The 18,126-nt window shown below is 38.4% G+C and overlaps 2 protein-coding genes across 4 annotated transcripts in view; one reads left to right on the top strand and one right to left on the bottom strand.

Annotated features, from left to right (window-relative positions):
* DNAJC10 (DnaJ heat shock protein family (Hsp40) member C10) overlaps positions 1-14,087 on the bottom strand; it is a 32,077-nt gene extending 17,990 nt beyond the window's left edge. Inside the window, exons 1-13 of one of the 2 annotated variants that reach the window (XM_037398198.1) lie at positions 13,985-14,087; positions 12,952-13,321; positions 11,188-11,353; positions 9,345-9,395; positions 7,853-7,935; positions 7,540-7,671; positions 6,703-6,796; positions 6,432-6,509; positions 5,099-5,142; positions 4,582-4,719; positions 3,141-3,230; positions 2,270-2,383; positions 1,415-1,529 (exon numbers count right to left, since the gene is read on the bottom strand). In XM_037398198.1, coding sequence (XP_037254095.1) covers positions 1,415-1,529; positions 2,270-2,383; positions 3,141-3,230; positions 4,582-4,719; positions 5,099-5,142; positions 6,432-6,509; positions 6,703-6,796; positions 7,540-7,671; positions 7,853-7,935; positions 9,345-9,395; positions 11,188-11,353; positions 12,952-13,152 — 1,306 coding nt within the window. In that variant the 5' untranslated portion in view covers positions 13,153-13,321; positions 13,985-14,087. Of the gene's footprint in view, positions 1-1,414; positions 1,530-2,269; positions 2,384-3,140; positions 3,231-4,581; positions 4,720-5,098; positions 5,143-6,431; positions 6,510-6,702; positions 6,797-7,539; positions 7,672-7,852; positions 7,936-9,344; positions 9,396-11,187; positions 11,354-12,951; positions 13,322-13,447; positions 13,471-13,984 lie in introns of those variants that run through there. The other variant, XM_037398199.1, reaches the window with a different exon arrangement.
* PDE1A (phosphodiesterase 1A) overlaps positions 13,740-18,126 on the top strand; it is a 225,403-nt gene continuing 221,016 nt past the window's right edge. Inside the window, exons 1-2 of one of the 2 annotated variants that reach the window (XM_037398200.1) lie at positions 13,740-13,839; positions 15,782-15,818. The gene's annotated coding sequence lies outside the window, so the exon portion shown is untranslated. Of the gene's footprint in view, positions 13,840-14,233; positions 14,595-15,781; positions 15,819-18,126 lie in introns of those variants that run through there. The other variant, XM_037398201.1, reaches the window with a different exon arrangement.

Genomic DNA, 18,126 nt, shown 5'->3' with positions numbered 1-18,126 from the left:
GAGTTCCTATTCTAGATACACTTGCCTTGGCAGAGGTATTGAAAACTTCAAGCAAAATAAATTATATTGGTAAGTCACAGCTATTTAGGTGTAACTGAAGTTCCTGCTGACACAGCTCCAGTGGGCAAAGATCAAGTCTCTTCATACCCTTCAACATACTTGTCAGCAGAAATGAGAGTTTGTGTCTTGAAATGAACTGAGAATAAGAACTTCAGGGTAACTAAATCTGAAGTCACTGCACAGTGACTTAGTAAGATTTATTTTTGTTCTTAGATTTTGAACTGTTGAAGCCCTTCAACACAGCATATTAAAAAGCTTTTAAGCTGTTGAAAGCTCTTCAACACGGCATATAAAAAAGCTTGATTCTTTCGCATATTCATTGTTATGAATACTGGAGCAAGATGACTTGCAAATGCTCTAGATGCCATCTATTTTGTAAATAGTAAAACAAACCATTCAGAAAAGAAGGTATGCACTGTAGTCCTATGTATTTCTCTTACATTATTTGTAACCTATGCCATTATAAAGAGATCTAAAAATGCTGTATGTATATAACCCTTTCTTGGCTTCTTTGCAGGAGGGGGAACTGCAAAAAGTATAGAAGGCTTTTCCCAGCAGGAACCATTAAATGTACGAAATCATCTTTCCCTCTTAGATACAACTGATCTTTTCGAAGCGGTCAAAAACGTTCCTCCTTTATTACAGTACTGGGGTTGAAACTTAATTCTAGCAAGCTGTTTCTAATACTTCAGAGGCTGAAAAATGAGAACTTCATCTTGCATCATTGCCTTGTGATGATGCATTCTGGATGAAGCTACACCTATTGCTGCAAGCTACAGGTTTTGCTTCAGGCTCAGTTCTTCAACCAGTATGTTTGAATCCTTTCAGCGGTACACAGTAACAAAGTTCCAACCTTTCCTGGAAGGAAACTACGACTTTGGAAATGAAAGTAAGTGGTAAAAGTCTCAGTACAGATTTTCTTGGATGTTAGCCAACAAAACATGGAACTAGTTTTAGTGCAGTGAGACATATAATCAAATCCTGAGCTTCTCAGCTTGGCAGCACGGTGTAACTAGCATGTTAGGCCTCGGTGAAGTGTGTGCCTTACACCACTGTGGTTATCCTACTCAAAGTATAAGCTGTCCTGATCAGCTTCAGAGATTTCATTTGTATGTAATTGTGTAAGTGACACTGAAACAGGCAGGATAATAAAGACAAAATAAAACCCTTGGCTTGCCCAGGAAAAAAAAACAGGAATTGGTAGGTTTGTTCAAGGCTACAGTAAGGTCAGAGGAAAATTAGCAAATATCAGAACTACAAAACGGTTCTTTGGGAAAACAAATGCACTTGGCCAAAGACAGTGTCATCTCAAAGGGATTATGTAATGACTTGAATTTGTCAAAGTTTCCCTTACCATGATGAATTTCATAATCTCCAGTTCCTTTTCCTTTGAAGACTGCTAAACAAGGCTGATAGACATATAGTTTGTTGCAGATGGTTGGTGAAGAAAGACAGTCAAACTTGCCAACCTAATTAACAGATAGTGCCATTTTAATTACAGTATCCTAATTTATATAGATTAACATATTTTGAAAGTCAGTAAGAGAGTAAGGAAGAAAAGGTAAAAATATGGAAAAGTAAACAGAGGTCTTAACTATGATGTTTGAGGAAAACTACTAGCACAGCTGTATTAGGTTGCTTGCTAATTTTTAAATCAAAGGCCAAAATGGGGAATAAAATCTTAAAGAATCCTCTTTTTTTCGCCCTCTAATAAAATAGCAAGGACGCAAAAAGACACCTAAAATAGATTTGACATTAAAATTTTTTTAGTCAATGCAACAATTTTTCAAAAATACATACCTCAGATTAACACAATCCATATGTCTTCAGTACAAAGTTTGAATTTGATTTTTTTATTAAGAAAACTTTCAAGACAATTATAGGGTTTTGTGAATAATTAAAATAAAGTTTCATATACATTTGTTGTTGAAGTGTTAACTTTTAATTGTTAACTGAATGAGATCTGCAGCAACATTTCCCATGAGAGAGCAGATTTAAAAGATAAATATTTCCTAACTACTTTTAAATGATTCAAACTGTATGGGAAACTTCACTGCTTGCTTTAAATTAAAAATTTTATGACAGATATACCATATGAGAGTGTATCTCTTTCAGTACCACAGGTGATAGTAACAGCTGATAATAATGAAAAACGTAACTTGTTCTCTGAATGTAAATGGTACTTCACATTAGATGAGTGAGCACTTACCTGAATATGTTCATCTTTAAGTAAAAACTTAAGTTTCTTAAATTCCTGTACATTTGATTTATCACTCTCCCCAAACTGGAAGAAAAGCAGCCATCGGTGATGAGCCAGATGGTCCTTTAAATAAAGGAACAAAACAAAACCACACACAAAAAAATTATTCCCAACTTACACTAACTTGTAAATTCCTTTTATGTTTTACAAAGGCAAACACTCAATTATTCAGCTGATCTCCAAATGACCTCCTACACTAAACAAATTCTTTCATGTAGTCCTTCCACTAAATTTCCTTTTACTGTCTTGTAAAGAGGGAAAGAGGAAAAAAAATTCTGAAAAAAAAAGCTGGATACATGCTACCTTCTACACTTTTTGTTTCCTTTTGCGTTTCCTGTTGTAGATTAAGCTGGTAAATGCTACTACAAGTATGAAAAGAGGTTTCTTCTTCTTTTTCCTCTAAGACATGAGTAACATTTATGACTCCTAATTTCAGTTCACACATAACTTATCATGGATCAACAAGTTGTTTTTTTTCTCTCTTACATTACTGACAAAATTTAGAACATTCTCTACAATGTAGTCAATTTTTAAAATACTTGAAAGTTACAATTGCAAAGTAAGTTGCAATAGCAATTTCTGTGGTTTTCTATTTTCCTATTAAATAAAACCCCTCCCTTGCTTTTGTTTTTTTGCTAAACAACAAAAGTAAACACAGACAAACAATGTTAAATAATGTTGGCTACAAAGAAAAAAAGTAATTTTCAGTTAAACAAATATTAGGTTGTTGTGTCAACAGGATTTGAAAATGTAAAAAGTAATGATAAAGATACAAAACTACATTATTTAAAGAAATCTTAATTTTTTTTTTTAAATTTACCTCTAATGATGCTGCAGAGATAATTTCAAAGTCCGGCAGATGCTGCATTACTTCCTGATATATTTCTCTGGCATCCAAGGACTTAAGAAACTAGGAAAAAAGGTTAACTGTGTTTACTATAAGGAATTACAATCAACCTGACTGTTGATGATTAGTACTCAAAGTGTCAGGGAAATTATTCTGATTTGTTCCTTGCCATCAACTGAAGGGTACAGTTAATAACATGTTATTTGATCGACTTCTTTTGCATATATATAATTTAACAAACATCACTCTCAGAATACTGCTTTTTAGCTTTTCCTACAATATTAAACTCAAAATATCACATTTTGTCAAAATGGGGGCTAAAATTAAAATTTCAAGCCAAATTTGACAATCAAGTTGATCTCCAATCTAGTCTTACAGCCTTCCTTAACTGTACTGTACAGATATGCAAGTTTCAGTAATTTAAAAAATTTAGGAAGTAATATGAATCAGTAACTCAAGAGTTGGTAAGTTACAAGGTTGAAAGTAAGTAGGTTACAAATTTAATTTCCTCCTTTTAAAGACACAGGTAACAGTAGTGACAATAAAGGAACAAGCCGTGCTTCAAACTGAAAAGTGTCTCCCATCAATTAAGGAAGTTAAAACTACCACACAAACCCAGAAGGAGGTTGCAATATTAGAACAGGGCTGAACAATACAATCCATACTGACAGACATCGTAGGAGTACTTTTATCACACAGCAGTACTCCGCTCAGAGTAGTATTTCTCAAACTCGTGATACCCAGGGCACACTCCTTCTGGAATAAAAATGTGGGGCATGTGGCAAATCACAGAACTGTAGAGTTGTTTACGTTGAAGAACACCTTTAAGATCACCACGTCCAACGGTTAACCTAGCACTGCCAAGTCCACCACTAAATCACGTCCTTAAGCACCATATCTACCGCCAGGGCATTAAAAGACCACTTCCCTGGGCAGCCTGTTCCAATGCTTGAGAACCCTTTCAACAAAAAAATCTTTTCCTAATATCCAATCTAAACCTCCCCTGGTGCAACTTGAGGCCATTTCTTTTTATCCTATCGCTTGTTACTTGGGAGAGGAGACCCCCAAATTTGCCCCGGATAGCTGGGTAGCAGAGCAGCTTTAGAACTAGCTCTTGGGCCTGTCACAGAGCACATCCCACCCCGTGTTCCCACAGCTGCTCGTGGAGGCTCCCGAGGTGGCTAGGCAGAGCTACAGGCTGCAGCATGCTCCTGTTCACTCTTCAAGCACAGCAGCAAACTGGGGACCGCTGCCTTAGAAGCCAGGAGGGATACAAACTCATACCAGGGCATCCAAGCTTAGAAGAAAAAAGTATCTTTTCAATTGTATATAATCAGTCTGAAAATTATTTACACATTCCTTTGTCATCACCTTATTTTATCTAGATACAGAACAGTTGAGGAACAACTCGTACCAAAACACCTCCTTTCTCTTTGTTATTTATGGTGGCTCCAGGTGGAAAGTATGCTGTAGTACTAGATGAGATATCTAAATTATCACAAAGCTCACCCTGGGTGCCACAGTCCATCCAGCCTACATTAACAAGACCTTCCTGTAAGAAAAAAGAAAAATAAATAAAAACACAAAACTGACACAAAACCAGAGAAGATTATTTTTCAATTTCAGGTTCAGAAATGTTTTTGAAAATCCCAACAGAAACAATTATATACAACATCTAGAAAATGGAAGGAAACCGCACTGTAATTCATTAGTTAATATTCATTCATATTTCATAAAATTATTTTACAATTTAGTGTTATTCCAATTGCTAGTAAGTCAAAGATATATCACTCTTCTCTTCTGAAAGTTAATGGATGAAAACTTGGTTCCACTAAGCTCAATGAGAGTTTTAGCTACAACTTGAAGCTTTCACTTCTGTTAATTTGTTTTAAATGTAACAGGTAATGCTTTCAAAGTGAAACGCTGCTTACCAACATGCCAGCTAGCTTAAGGCGCGTTTGGTAACTCAAGCAATCTGCAAAATAGAAGTGATTTATTTACAACATAAAACTTCAAATTATTAACGCACTAAACCTACTCGTTTAAAATTACCCCTTTCCTCCCTAAAAAGGTGACCATTTCAAAGGGCACACTTCCTGGCTATTCATCCAGTATTTCAGTGACTTGAAGTTGTAGCATCTAGTAATGAACACTTGATGGTTGTCTAATCTTAAGTTAAAAATAACGTGAATAACATTGTCTTGCTTCATCAACAGAGTTGTCATTAAAAAAAACCTAGTATTTTATTTGCTATACTAAGACTGACCTTTAAAATGTCTTCAAGATCAATGTTCTATAAAAAAAAAAAAATAACCCCAAGAGGTATTTATACATTGACTTCAAATGAGATTTCAATGGAAAGACCAATTTTCTGTGATTCAAATCATAACTCACTATAATAAATACATCATATGCTGTAATTACCCATCCAGACTTTCAATAGTTACCTTCTGATGCAGATTTTTTTCTGAAATAAGAATATGCATCAAGCTCGCTTTAACTGGACCGAAGTTGAAAATTTAATATCAAAAGGACTGCAACTTGAAATCAAGCTATTTACAAATGCAAATCCAGGACTGCAGCTCTAGTTATTCAGTTCACAGAACAAAGGTCTCTTTGTAAGACGGAGAAATCTTTATTTGTCAAAGGTGTAGCACATTTACTTAGCTCTACCAGCTAACCAAGGCAACTTTCTCATACACTGTATCCAATACTGATCCCAACTTTCTCATACACTGTATCCAATACTGATCCCAAGAAATTCAGTGATAAACAGCTACAAAAAATAATGCAAATCTGAACTCCGTCATGACATCAGTAGTAAGAGCCAAAACTATGTCTAAACCTAATTTAAGAGAAAATACTGATGTAATTTTTTGAGCATTGGTGATTTAAAGTGGAGACACATCCTTTCTTCTACTCAGCTACCATGACAAGCTGACATGTTCTTATCCGGTATCTCTCATTTGAGCCCGAGCTGGAAAGTTAAGAGGCCTTTTCTGCCAGTTCCCTTCCTGAGGGGTTACACTTGTGCTTCTGTAATGTCACATAAGTCATTAAAGCAGCGCTCAATAGCATAATCTTTCTATTAACACCCCTTTTGTCAAACTGCCTCTAAAATGGAGCTTAAATGACCCACAGTCCAAGTACTGTGATCGTCTAGGATCTTTTACAGCTTTTATTTGAAGCAAAAGGGATTATGCCACTATCATCATTAGTACTTTTTTCTGTCTGCCTTATTTGGAAAGTTCTTAATACACCTACCCCCACGTTCAGCACAGAAGGTGATCAACCAACCAACACCAGAAGCAAATGAAGTTTCAATGGCATTAACGAAGTTTCCTAAAAGTGAAACAATTTGCATCAGTTTGAGACTAAACATGACTATGAAACAAGGTTTTATATGTATATTAGCAAATTACAGAAAACTTTTAAATCTCAAAAATAACACTTAGCAACAGTTGATAGGTTCTGCCACATTTTATACTGTAAAAGCAATTTCAAGAACAACCCAAGCAAAACACGTGAACATTACCTGCCCATAACTCAGTGACTATGCTTGTAACATATTGCATGGCGAAGTTCTTCAAGCTCTCTTTTGACCTGTCTCCATAATATTTCACTGGTTGCTATAGAAGACAAAAGAATAAAGAATGTTTGGAATTTAATTTTTATATACATTTTGTAATGTGATTTCTTTCCAAGTCCAGCAACACAAGGATAATTTAGTCTTAGAAACACCAACTCCCAATGATTATATTTCTATTTAAATAAAAATTGCTTGCATCAGCCCATTTAGTGTATGCACAATTTCTATGTTCAACTTCTCAAATCTTATCACTGTGAAAACATGACCAACTATTCAAGTGCAATTTGTACACCACCCCTGGCACCACTACTTAGCAAACAGCTATAAAGCATGATGTACGTAATGCAGCTAGCATGGAGGAAATGTTATGGAAGGAATTTCCAAGTTTCTTTAAGTACATGGTCATATTCTTTAGACTCAAAAAAACCAGACTATTCTTTGTATTTGAAAAAGTCCATTACAATACTGTAAGAGAAACTGTTCAGATAGACTTGCTGCTTCGCTACAGCACCGCTGCTGACAGTATCTTCCCAAATCAGAAGTGGTATGTTGCACAATAAAATGATTCATAAAAACTACTGTATAAACCAGATATCTATTTTTTAAGTTAACTTTCTAAATCAAATTAGCAAAGGTGAAGAAAGAGAAAAGTAGTATATTAAAAGGAAGTAATATATTAAAAGGAAGATCTTTTTTATAAAAGATCTACGATTGAACAAGTATTAAAGAACTACTCTTCCAGATTTCAATCTCTCTAAAAACGCTCTAAGTTTTATCACTCACCATTCCAGTTTTGAAAACATACAGACTGGGATAACTGTTAATCCCTTTAATTCGACAAAGCATTCTATTATCGCCACAGTTGACAGCTCCAATGCGTATTACTCCATCCATCTCCTTGGCAAACTCCCTCCACTAGAAAAAAAGAGGGGAGAAAAGGATATAATCCTGTACAGGTATTATGAAAAATCAGCACATCTTTTATTCCTGGCATCTTGAATTGCTGTCTTTGGTTCCAGTGTAAGAACTCACTTCATTAAGTTTTATGCTGCTAAAAGCAATGAATTTTCCAAGTATGTTTGTTTGTTACACATACCGTAGGTGCTAACTCGTGGCAGTGGGAGCATCGAGGAGAATAAAAATTCACAAACCACAGCTCTCCTGAGTTAACAGCAGCATCTAGATAGAGAATAGAATTTTAAGTAATGCAAATCTACAATGTAGTTATATCTATAATGTAAATTTTTCCTATATTGTTTTCCCTGAAAGCTGAATTAAGTATTTATGTCACAGTTAGTAACAGTAACTCGGATGGGATAAAGATTGCACCTCACTTGCACATACTAGCTGCCATAGGAAAGTGCAAAAAACCCCCCTGTATTTCAGAGGATATCAGCACCCTGACTTTCAACATCTGTTCTACTAATTAAGAATAAATGTACTCTCTTCAGATTAACCTAGCTGAAACGTGTGACAGCATAAATCCGGTTACCCTTAAAATAAAAAATGAGTTCTGAAAGATTTTTACTCGCTAGAACTTTTCATTTCCTTATATCACTTTATGTATTTTCTAGGTTCCACCAGGCAATCTTTTTATGTAGAATCCCCCTCTAATAAGTGAAAAAGCAATTAAAAAATCCAAGTTAATATAATTACTAGAAAAGTCAAGGAAAACATAATTAAATACTCTTGCTTATAAAAGAAAACAGCAGCAACAAAATATACACACATAGAGGTTATCAGCTTGAATTACATGGCTTTCAGTCTCTCTGGTTTTGGATATAATTTTTATAGTGAATTTTCCAAGTTATATTTGCCTATATTAAAATATCCTTACAAAGAATGCATAGAATCAGCAAATCAATTAACCAAAGTAAGACCAGGTTCTCATGGAGAGCATCATGAGGCTCTGCTGTTAGAACAGTTTACAAAACTGGTTCAGCATGTAGATCCAGTCTGTACAAAGCAAACGGTACTCAAAATGCAGATGAAAAATCCAGTATTTTTTCTCTCTAGTCTCTTTTAGTTATGAACAGCTGTAATTTTAAAAGTAAAAAACCTGGATGACATCCCCACTGAAAGTGTTGTCTTTCTAGACCTTGTTTTACTTCGCTGTGTTTTTAATATCTGGTTATCACCTTCTGCTCTTGAACCTCTTGTGCAAGGCACAATTGACTAGATTAAAAAAAAAAATACAAATTTAATAGAAAAGTTAGAAAAAATAGTTAGTTATAAATAGAAAAATAGAAAAAAATCAAGTGAATTTTTCAACAAGAGACCAAAAAAGATAGTAATGATAAATTAGGAGAAACAGAATTTTAACTGAAATAATTTCTTCTTACAGATCTCACAAAATATCTTTCAAGCTAATCTAAGCTGTTTATTGATATTGATCTGCTTACTAACTAGTGTTTACCAGGAAGCGTTACAGGTGGGTTTGTTTTCTTTTTCTCATCTGAAGATTATTTTCTGACAGTTTTTTTGCATAGATATGCAATAGAAGTCTATATCTGTACAGCTCAGAATGTAAAAATTATTCCTTTGGGTTGCCATGTTGTCAAACATAGAGCTATTTATTTAAAACTTACCAAATTCTCCTCTATCCAATGTTATAATTTCAAGATCATCATCATAAATACCTATTAAAAAAACACACCAATAATTGCTTTTTATTTTTGCCATCTTTAAAACAAAGACACAAACTATCATCTTATTCACAAGACAGAAGGCAGTACACAAGTTGAAACAGTAAGCTGGCAAAGAGTTTGGCAACAAAGCTGTATTTGTTTAGTAATAGGTAAACTTAGTTTATTTAATCTCTTGCTAACTCCTGCACCCTCATGCTAGAAAAGTCACCATCAGAACAGAACAGTTCTTTTGTTGTTTAAGTAGACCAGCCACCCAGTGAGCAGAGAACTTGAACTACCACTGTTACAGCAAGACTGTTAGAAATAACACCAACCAGTTGTCAGGTTAAAATCAAGAAGCTTCAGCTCTCAGTGAGAGCGCTACATGTAACATCTTCAAGCTCTCACTTCTCTCAGCCTCTGGTTATCTAAACTATTTAGATCACAAAGGTGTTTCAGCCACAAGCTTTTCCACTAACAGCACTTGTGAACACAGTAGAATAAAGCAGACAGAATAAAGGTAAGGAAGACAGCTTTTCTAAAAGGCTAACCAGTCCTACCCAGAACATCACTGCAAAACAGTCTACTACTTCAAGTATGCACAAAAGGCAGTGCAGAGACCAGAAATACTATTAGACAGCATCATATTATGCTACTATAGCTACAGATCTTTTACAGTACCTAACATGGTGAGATGCCATTTCACCTGAGGTATACACTGATTAAATGCAAATAAACAATGAGAGAAATTAATTTCCACAGGTGACAAGGTACTTTTTATATTACTATCCATTTATATATCATGTAATATAATATATACGCTCATCCGTGTATATATATACAAAATATCTGTATATTTGCATATACACACGCATATATAAAAACATAGATACAGAAATACAGACACTCTCCAAACTACTGATAATAGACATTCAAGAAAATTGTTTCTCAATCAAGCAATGCAACTTCAGTCAGGTAAAATGTCTTAAATCTGTTTATCTGAAGAAGTTTTAGGATAATTTCTGTATTTTCCTGTGACAGTTGTACCTCTGGTTTATCCAATTTCTATTTGCACAGGCATTCATTTTTTAGAGATTGGGACATACTAAATCAAACCACATAAGAAAAAAATTTTGCCAAGGTGGGCGTTCATTTCAGCTTTTTCTTTAATATCAATCAAACCATGTTCTTCAGCTCCCTATTTTAGCTTACTCAGCAGCTCTGAGAACAGTTTATCCCAGCCTTTCCCTACAACTACCTAAAAATGTGTTGAGACAAACATTAAATAACTTGTCTCAAGATCCTTTTAGGTATGATTCCATTACTATTCTTCCATTTTCTACTACCTCTTTACCGATCTGATTGTATAATTGCATATAAACCAGGCTTAGCAGTGCAAAAATCTCTCAAAATCCACTTCAGCATACTTTATCTAAACAGAAAACATCTTCCTGCATTGAAGAGTCAAAAAGAAGACTGATGAAACACTAATACTGGAATTTAAGTGAAGGAAAAAAACCAGCTTTGCACTTTAAAAAAACCCAAGAAGTTAGATAACCGAATAAAAAGGTAAGCAGCAGGAACAAAAGGCTAGACAAACAGAGTATTACATTTTTGGTACTTTTGGGTAGACTTTTAACAGGGTAAATAAAAGATTGGGTCCACAGAGAGAAAATGACAGCTATAGGAGAACAACAGAGTGGGCAGAAATTTGGAGGACACATCAGAAATGCATAAAAAGATCTGAATATTGCCTTCACCTGTGACTGGTGTAAGCAAATCACAAACGTACATCGTAACTTACCAAAATCATAGCGATAAAAGTGCCAGCTTTCATAACGACCTCCTTGCTGCTGATCTTCAAGACCTTTCTCTCCGTATTTATCATACTTCTTCCGCAGATCTTCATCTTTAAGTACCTCATATGCTCTATTTATTTTCAAAAAATTTTCATGTGCATTTGGATCATTCTATGTAAGGAAAACTATAATTAGTAAGTAATCAATAAACCATATTGTATATATAATGCTGAGAAAATAAGCTTTGCAAGTGTTTTTATATCTCTACTAAAGATGTCAGTTGTGATGGAAGCAGACATTACACTGGGATCTCCCAACAAACTACAGTAAAGTTTTCCTTTCCTGAAGCCAGATGCATCTTCTCATTTCTTCATCCTCACTAAAGTACCAACTGAAATACAGAACGAACTGGTAGGATGTTGTAACATTCTCCAGTGATCCCTCTTCTTTCAACTCTTGCTTCAATGGAAGGGGAAAAAAAAAGTAAGTACTCAAGAATGAAGACATACTACTTTCTCTATAATGTTTTCAACTCCCCTAGAATCCACACTCATTTGAAAATCTCTGATCTAAAGACAGATTCGTCCCTTCTGATCTTATGGTGTAGACAGAGGCACCCTTTTTTATTTGAAAAGCATTTTGGTTCTAGGTACCTTTAGAATTAAAATGGTGAAAAATCTGCAGACACATTTTGAACCTGCAGTTCGGGTTCTAAGCTGGTGCAGTATAAAAGTGATGAGCAAAATCTGTAGCGTTCTCCCACCCTTTTAACTTCTGCTTACACCCTTCATTCAAAAGATACTTTTTCTTAAAGATTCTTAAGGTATTTACCTAGATACACAGGAAACTAATTACTATTGTGGAATTTGTGTAATGGCTACATCTTCTGTGTATCATCTTTAACACCGAAAATAATCTGTTGACAAATCTTTAGTAGTATTTGCATCTTTGGAAACTACAGAATCTGTTTATTCTGAAAGTATCAACACAGGGAAAACAAAACTTGCAATTAATACCTACAAGTTGGCATTTCTAACTCTGTTGAAATTTGGCTTTCTCTTTCAATCTCAGAGGCTCCAACACACTCAGTGCAGGCAGGCCCTGAGCTCATATGGTACATTACTGTCCTCTGGGGCTCTGTGCGGATGCAGTTGCACACATAAAGATCCAAATCCTCCTATTTCTTGTGAATTTCTAATTATTTCAGGAAATCGTGAGGAAAAATTGATGATGTTTAAATTTAAAAGTGGTTCCTTTGTACTTCAGAAAACATGGTAGCATAAACTGAGCCATTCCCAGTTTTTTCTCTAGTTACTCTACAGCTCCTTATTACCCTCCCTCGTTAAGGCTTGGCAGTCCCAGGATTTCTGCTTTGTCCTATTCAATACTTGGACACTGATATCAGTCTCAATGACACTTCATGTCAGGGAAACAGTAAGTTCCCCTAAGCTAAACTTTACCAGCCAGGTAATATGGTACAGACCTAAGTTTTCCTCTAGTTACAAAAACATAATTGAGAATTAAATGATCTCAAAACCTTTTTTCACTACAGCAATTTAATACCGCTGAAATTCAACACAACCACATATGACCAGTCTACCCCTTTTTGTAAGTTTCCTCTGCAGAAAATCTGAGCTGAACCACATTACCACGCAATTACTTTACTTCACAAGAACACAGAAACATTTTAGATAAACTAAACCCACTTTCTGTTCAAACATGAAGATCCATTAACTCAACAACTTTGACCTGCTGAAGATGCAACTTACCTGATTTTTATCAGGGTGCAACTTTAATGCCAGTTTTTTGAACGCTTGTCGTATTTCTCTACTACTTGCCTCTTTGGATACTCCAAGTAAACTATAGTAGTCCTGATCAGTGCACACAAGAACTATTACACATACTGAAAGTAGCAGTAAAGATCTTTTGAAGTATCTACTATAATCTCCCTTGGAAACTAGGAACTCCATTAGGAAGCTTTTGGAAAGTTTACAGGTTCCGATTCAAGCAGGTGTTGGGAAGAGTCTCCAGTAAACGCGCCAGCATTCAGATACACGGGTGTTCAGCCGTATTTATGACGGAGCTCTTCAAAATGATGGTTGTCCTACTCCATGTCACAACTCTCGCAAAAGTTACAACCTGTAAGAAGAGGGAGAAACGAGCAATTAAGTACATTCTCCTACTTCTTCAGTAAACACACAATAGCAAAGAACCCCACTGCCAGCTTGTGAGGACTGCCCCTGAAGTTCCCTGATGGCCAGTGACCTGCTCTCCGGAGCGACAGGCCACCTCTATTGCCTGCATGGGGAGCGGGGTAATCGCGCAGAGCTTTACGAACGACACCGAACACCGGCCGTTCACACACGGGAAGAGGGCGGTTTCAGTAGCGCTCACTTTTCCTTCAGACTCACTGTGAGCGCCGCGGCGGGACGCGGCTCCCCGGGGGCCGGCCGGCCGCCAGCCCGCAGCCGCCGCGGGGCGGGGGCCCGCCGCCAGGCCCCTGGCGGGGAAGGCCGGGCAGCCGCCGGCGGCCGCCCGCGCTCGGCCCGAGGACCCGCGATTGGCCCCGCCACGGCGAAGGGGGCCGGCGGGACGCGGGGATGCGCCGCCGCCTCCGGGAGGGCCGCCGGGTGCCGCCCGCCGCGGCGAGACCGGAGGTAACGGCGCCGCGAGGCCGGGAGGCGGCCGGAGAGGGGGTGTGCGGCGAGGGGCCGTCGCCGGGGCGGGGTCGCCGCGCGGCGCCCTCCACGCTGGCGCGGCCGCGGTGCCGGCCGAGCTCCGGGGCGGTGGCGCGGCGCTTACCGGGCTGCAGGGAGGGCAGCGGCGGCGGCTCGGCGGGAGCCGGCAGAGGGAGCGAGCCGGGCGCGGAGCAGCATGGGACGGCGGCGCCTTCACCCCGGCGCCGGGCGGAAGGGCGACCGGCGGCGGGATCCGGCGCGGGGCCGGAGGCGGGCGGGGCGGCTCCGGGGCTGACGTGGCCGCCGCGCCCGCCTCGGGCGGGGGGCTCGGCTGCTCCCGGCCGCTCCCTGCCGGGGCGCTCCGGCCCCTCCCACAGCCGGGCCCGCCCTCTGCCCTTGGCAGCCCGCGCTCCCGCCGCCCGCGGCCGGGTGTGAGGTGCGGTGGGCGGCACCGTGGCGGGGTCCGCGGGCCGCCGCCAGGCGGGAGGGCTCAGCCGCGTCCCTGAGGAGCGGCTGGCGGGTCGGGAGGCTGAGCGTGAGGAGATGCGAGTGCAGGAGGAAGAGAGCGGCGCGCTGCGGCTGCTGAGGAGAGCCCACCCCGGGCTCCTCGGGCTGTGCCCTGAGCCCTGGCCGGAGATGCCTCACAGGTCTTTGTAGACGAGACAGCGAAGGGGCCCGTTTCCTCAGGGACGCTGCCTACAGCCGGGGCAGGTGCCCTCGCCTCAGCGAGGCAGGTAGTGGAGGGAAGCGGCTCCCGAGGGCTGGCAGAGGGACAGTGGTGGTCGCCCTGCAGCCCATCACTTGCTTTTTTGATACACGTCCACAGCGGCCTAAATCTCTGAACACAATCAGGCCTTACACGTTCCCCCGAAGGCTTCCCGCTGCACACAGCTCTTCCTGCTGGGCAGGGAACCGTGGAGCAAGTATCACACAACGCATGATTCAGGTCGGGTGCTGGTCCTCACTGAGGTGGGGCTATGTCCTGTCCTGTTATGAAGGGACTGGGAAGTGACGGGGTGTTTTGGGGGATGGGGTGGATTTCTTCTAAAAGTTCAAGTATGGTTAGGAACAATTGAGCTTGCTACCAGTTATTACTGTTTGTGGAGAAAAAACATACTTGGTTTTATGAACCGGGCCTGGAAAGCAGGTTCTCAAATACGTATACATTGCCAGAAGTCTTTGCAAGAATTTTCTGTTTCAAAGATTCTAGATTATATTGCAATGCCTGTAATCCAGAATTTCTTGCAGTTTGCCCCTCCATGCCCTTGCTTTGTCTGAAATAACGTCAAATAGTCTTACGGTTCACTCTCTGAGCTTACTCTTGTTTACATAGACAAAACCAAACTCGAGTTAAGATACTTCAGCCAATGTCAAACTGACATAGAAGCACCTAAAGCTCATTGTTGAAAGAGAATCGATTCATGCTTTATGTGTTTGCTTCTTAGTCTTGGCTATCTGAACATATGTTTCCACTGTGAATTTTTAGTTAACAAAGACAAAGATACTACACTCCAGTGGAGCATACCTCAGAAATCAGAAATAAAGACATCTGTCAAACTAATGGTGAAAAACCTATCTACTGAACCATTTATATTTCCTTCCTAACAGTTACGTGACAAAGGAGGTCAGTGGATGGTTCCTTTGTTTTTAATTTTCAATTTTCAGAATTTAATGAGAATTTTTACAGGACTGACCTTTTGCTGCAATATTTATCTCTTTATGTGCCTATTCAGTGACTTGGGATCTTTCAGATAGGGTGGGGATATTGCCTTGCAATCGTTAAATGTTAATTTAGCACATGAGGATATATAAGGGCTTTCAGGTGTATTAAGGAAAGAATGCATCCTAAAACATATGAAGTGTGTCAGTCTTAAGTCAGTTTGGTGTAACTAACCATCAGGTGTTTCTTCCTCTTTTTCAGCCCAGGCTTCACTTAGAGGAATATAAGCAACTGCTAGGTAAGCAAAATCAGTTCTCTCTCATATGTAGTTAGAAGGTAATGCATGATGTATTGTAGGAAAGTGTAAAAGCTCTCTTGTTTAGCTAAAAGAATATAGGGCTAGACATTTCTTGGTCTTCAGGCATGATTAAAATGTTAATAATAGCTTTAACTTAATTTATGTTACTGTTCTGTTTTTGAAAACAATGCATGTCTAAAAATATTCACTAAGGTATTTGGTTTTGACTCCTAATGGTATGGAGCTTCATGAGTTTTTCTGCTTTCTTTTTGTCAGTGGTTTTGAATGTCTAATTGAGTGTTAAAGGAGATGGGGAGCAGACACTGTTTTATAATCTTACAGGTTCTGATCACTTTAGGAACTATCCTAGTTTTAGCATATTACTGCAGGTTTTTTGAAGTTGATGTTCTGATTTACTCACTAAAATGTTTCTGGGTTTTTTTTTAAACTGCTATTTTTAGTCAAAATACATGTCTGCATGTCTAGATGAAAATAAGGTTATTTCTCTTTCTACACTGTACTGGTTGTATATAAAGAACTGTGCAATGACATGGCTGTATTTCTTCAATTAAAGCGTATTTGTTAATGGTTTGGTTTGCTCCCCTGCTCATTCATGTGGGCTTGTGTTGGGTCAAGAGGAGCATACGAGGCCCCCAAAGTTTTGTGGAATTCTGAGCTGTAGAGTGCTGAATAAATGCCCAGAAAGAACCAGGAAATGCTGTTGTAGCTTAAAATGTATAACATGCTCTAGTGCCTAGAGCTTTTGATTTTGGGTGGAGGCTGTAATGACTGTGACCCTAGTGACTTTACGTGACTCACAAGTCGCTTAAAAGCAACTTCATGCTTCACTTTGTGACAGACATTTGTCATCTGCTTACGTAAGGATTGTACTGAAGTGTAACCGAGCAGGGCCATTTGTGCACAGAATGAATGTGTTACCTTTTCTCACCAATTTAAACTATAAGCTGTAAGAAAAGAATGAAGTTCATTCTATAAGTTTGTCTATAGTAGTCACACAGTTAAACAAGCCCCTGACTCAGTGATTATATTGTTGTTTGCCTGTTTCTACCTTTTACTACATTTGTTTTGAATTGGCTTTAAAAAGTCATGCCAGTAACTATAAATAATAATTGTGATACCCTTCCTTTTGCTAGAATTAACACATCAAATTTGTACTCAGTAAAGTTTTTGTGAAAACTTTACCCGCTATGCTCAATGTTTTGTTTGCATCCCTCTTTTTCTTCCAACATGTGATTGTGGCTTTGTGGAACCATGTAACCTGATTTTATTTCCTCCGGGGACAGCATACCTTTCCACAGTTGTCTGTCTTTCATGACATGAATTCTAAGCAATTTCTTCAAACCTTCTTCATTATTGTCACTCTCAAATCTTTCATGCTCATCAGTAGCTGTATCTTACTATCATAGTAGCATCCATACCTATATCTTGTTTGGAGTTGGTTTTAAGATCTTCGTAAAATAAATTCCATCTTATTTTTCCTGTTTTCACTATTTTTGTTTTTTGTAAAGGGGATAAGAAGGAAAAATCTAAAATATTGGCTTTTAAGTTACGACTGTTTGAAGTAAAGGAATCCAGTAGAATTATGAAGAAGTGTTAGAATTATCATGAAGAAGAAATAAGAAAGAGGTGGACAGTTAGATTTTTCACATGTATTAGAAAACAGAAACTAGTCTGTTAAGTTAGTACTGGATATGAATATTCTAATTAATTTTCTGGTTAATATGGCGCATACATAAAATTACTTTGCAAATTTATATTTGTAAAGCCAACTGGAAAGAATGTCATCAGATAACCATTTTATAGAACATGTAAAATGTTTAATTAAGCAGTAAAGCCATGTAAACCATCTGTTTCTGTTTAAATAGTCAAGATGTTACAGAGCCATTTCTTGTAATTTAAAAGATCTATGCATTTTTGATTGCTTTAAAATTAGCATTCAGCTTTCCTAAGGACTTAGGGTTTTTTTTCCTGCTGTGAAATATGCAATAATTGTTAATGAAGGGGATTTTGAGTGGAAATTCTGTTCAGTTTAGCACATTTTGAACTTTAACTTATCGATTTTGTCATTTAAGTTTTTTAACTCAAGCAGTTTAAAGCAGATCAAAAGCTAAATCAGACTGTGGCAGTTCAAAGGCTTCTGTATGACGCATGGCGGTTAATTTAGGAGGAACTGGGTTTTACTTTTTTCCAATTGTCAGCTGGGGGTTTTCTTGCAAACTATTTCATTGATACTTAATAGCTGCAAGTGTCATAGGATATAGCTCTTTCAGGCCATGGTGTCTGCAAA

This window comes from Falco rusticolus, chromosome 8 (genome assembly GCF_015220075.1).
Source record: "Falco rusticolus isolate bFalRus1 chromosome 8, bFalRus1.pri, whole genome shotgun sequence".
In the NCBI taxonomy this organism is placed as follows: Eukaryota; Metazoa; Chordata; class Aves; order Falconiformes; family Falconidae; genus Falco; species Falco rusticolus.
The sequence above is the reverse complement of the archived record's forward strand: the minus strand, read 5'-3'. Positions and strand labels throughout refer to the sequence as shown.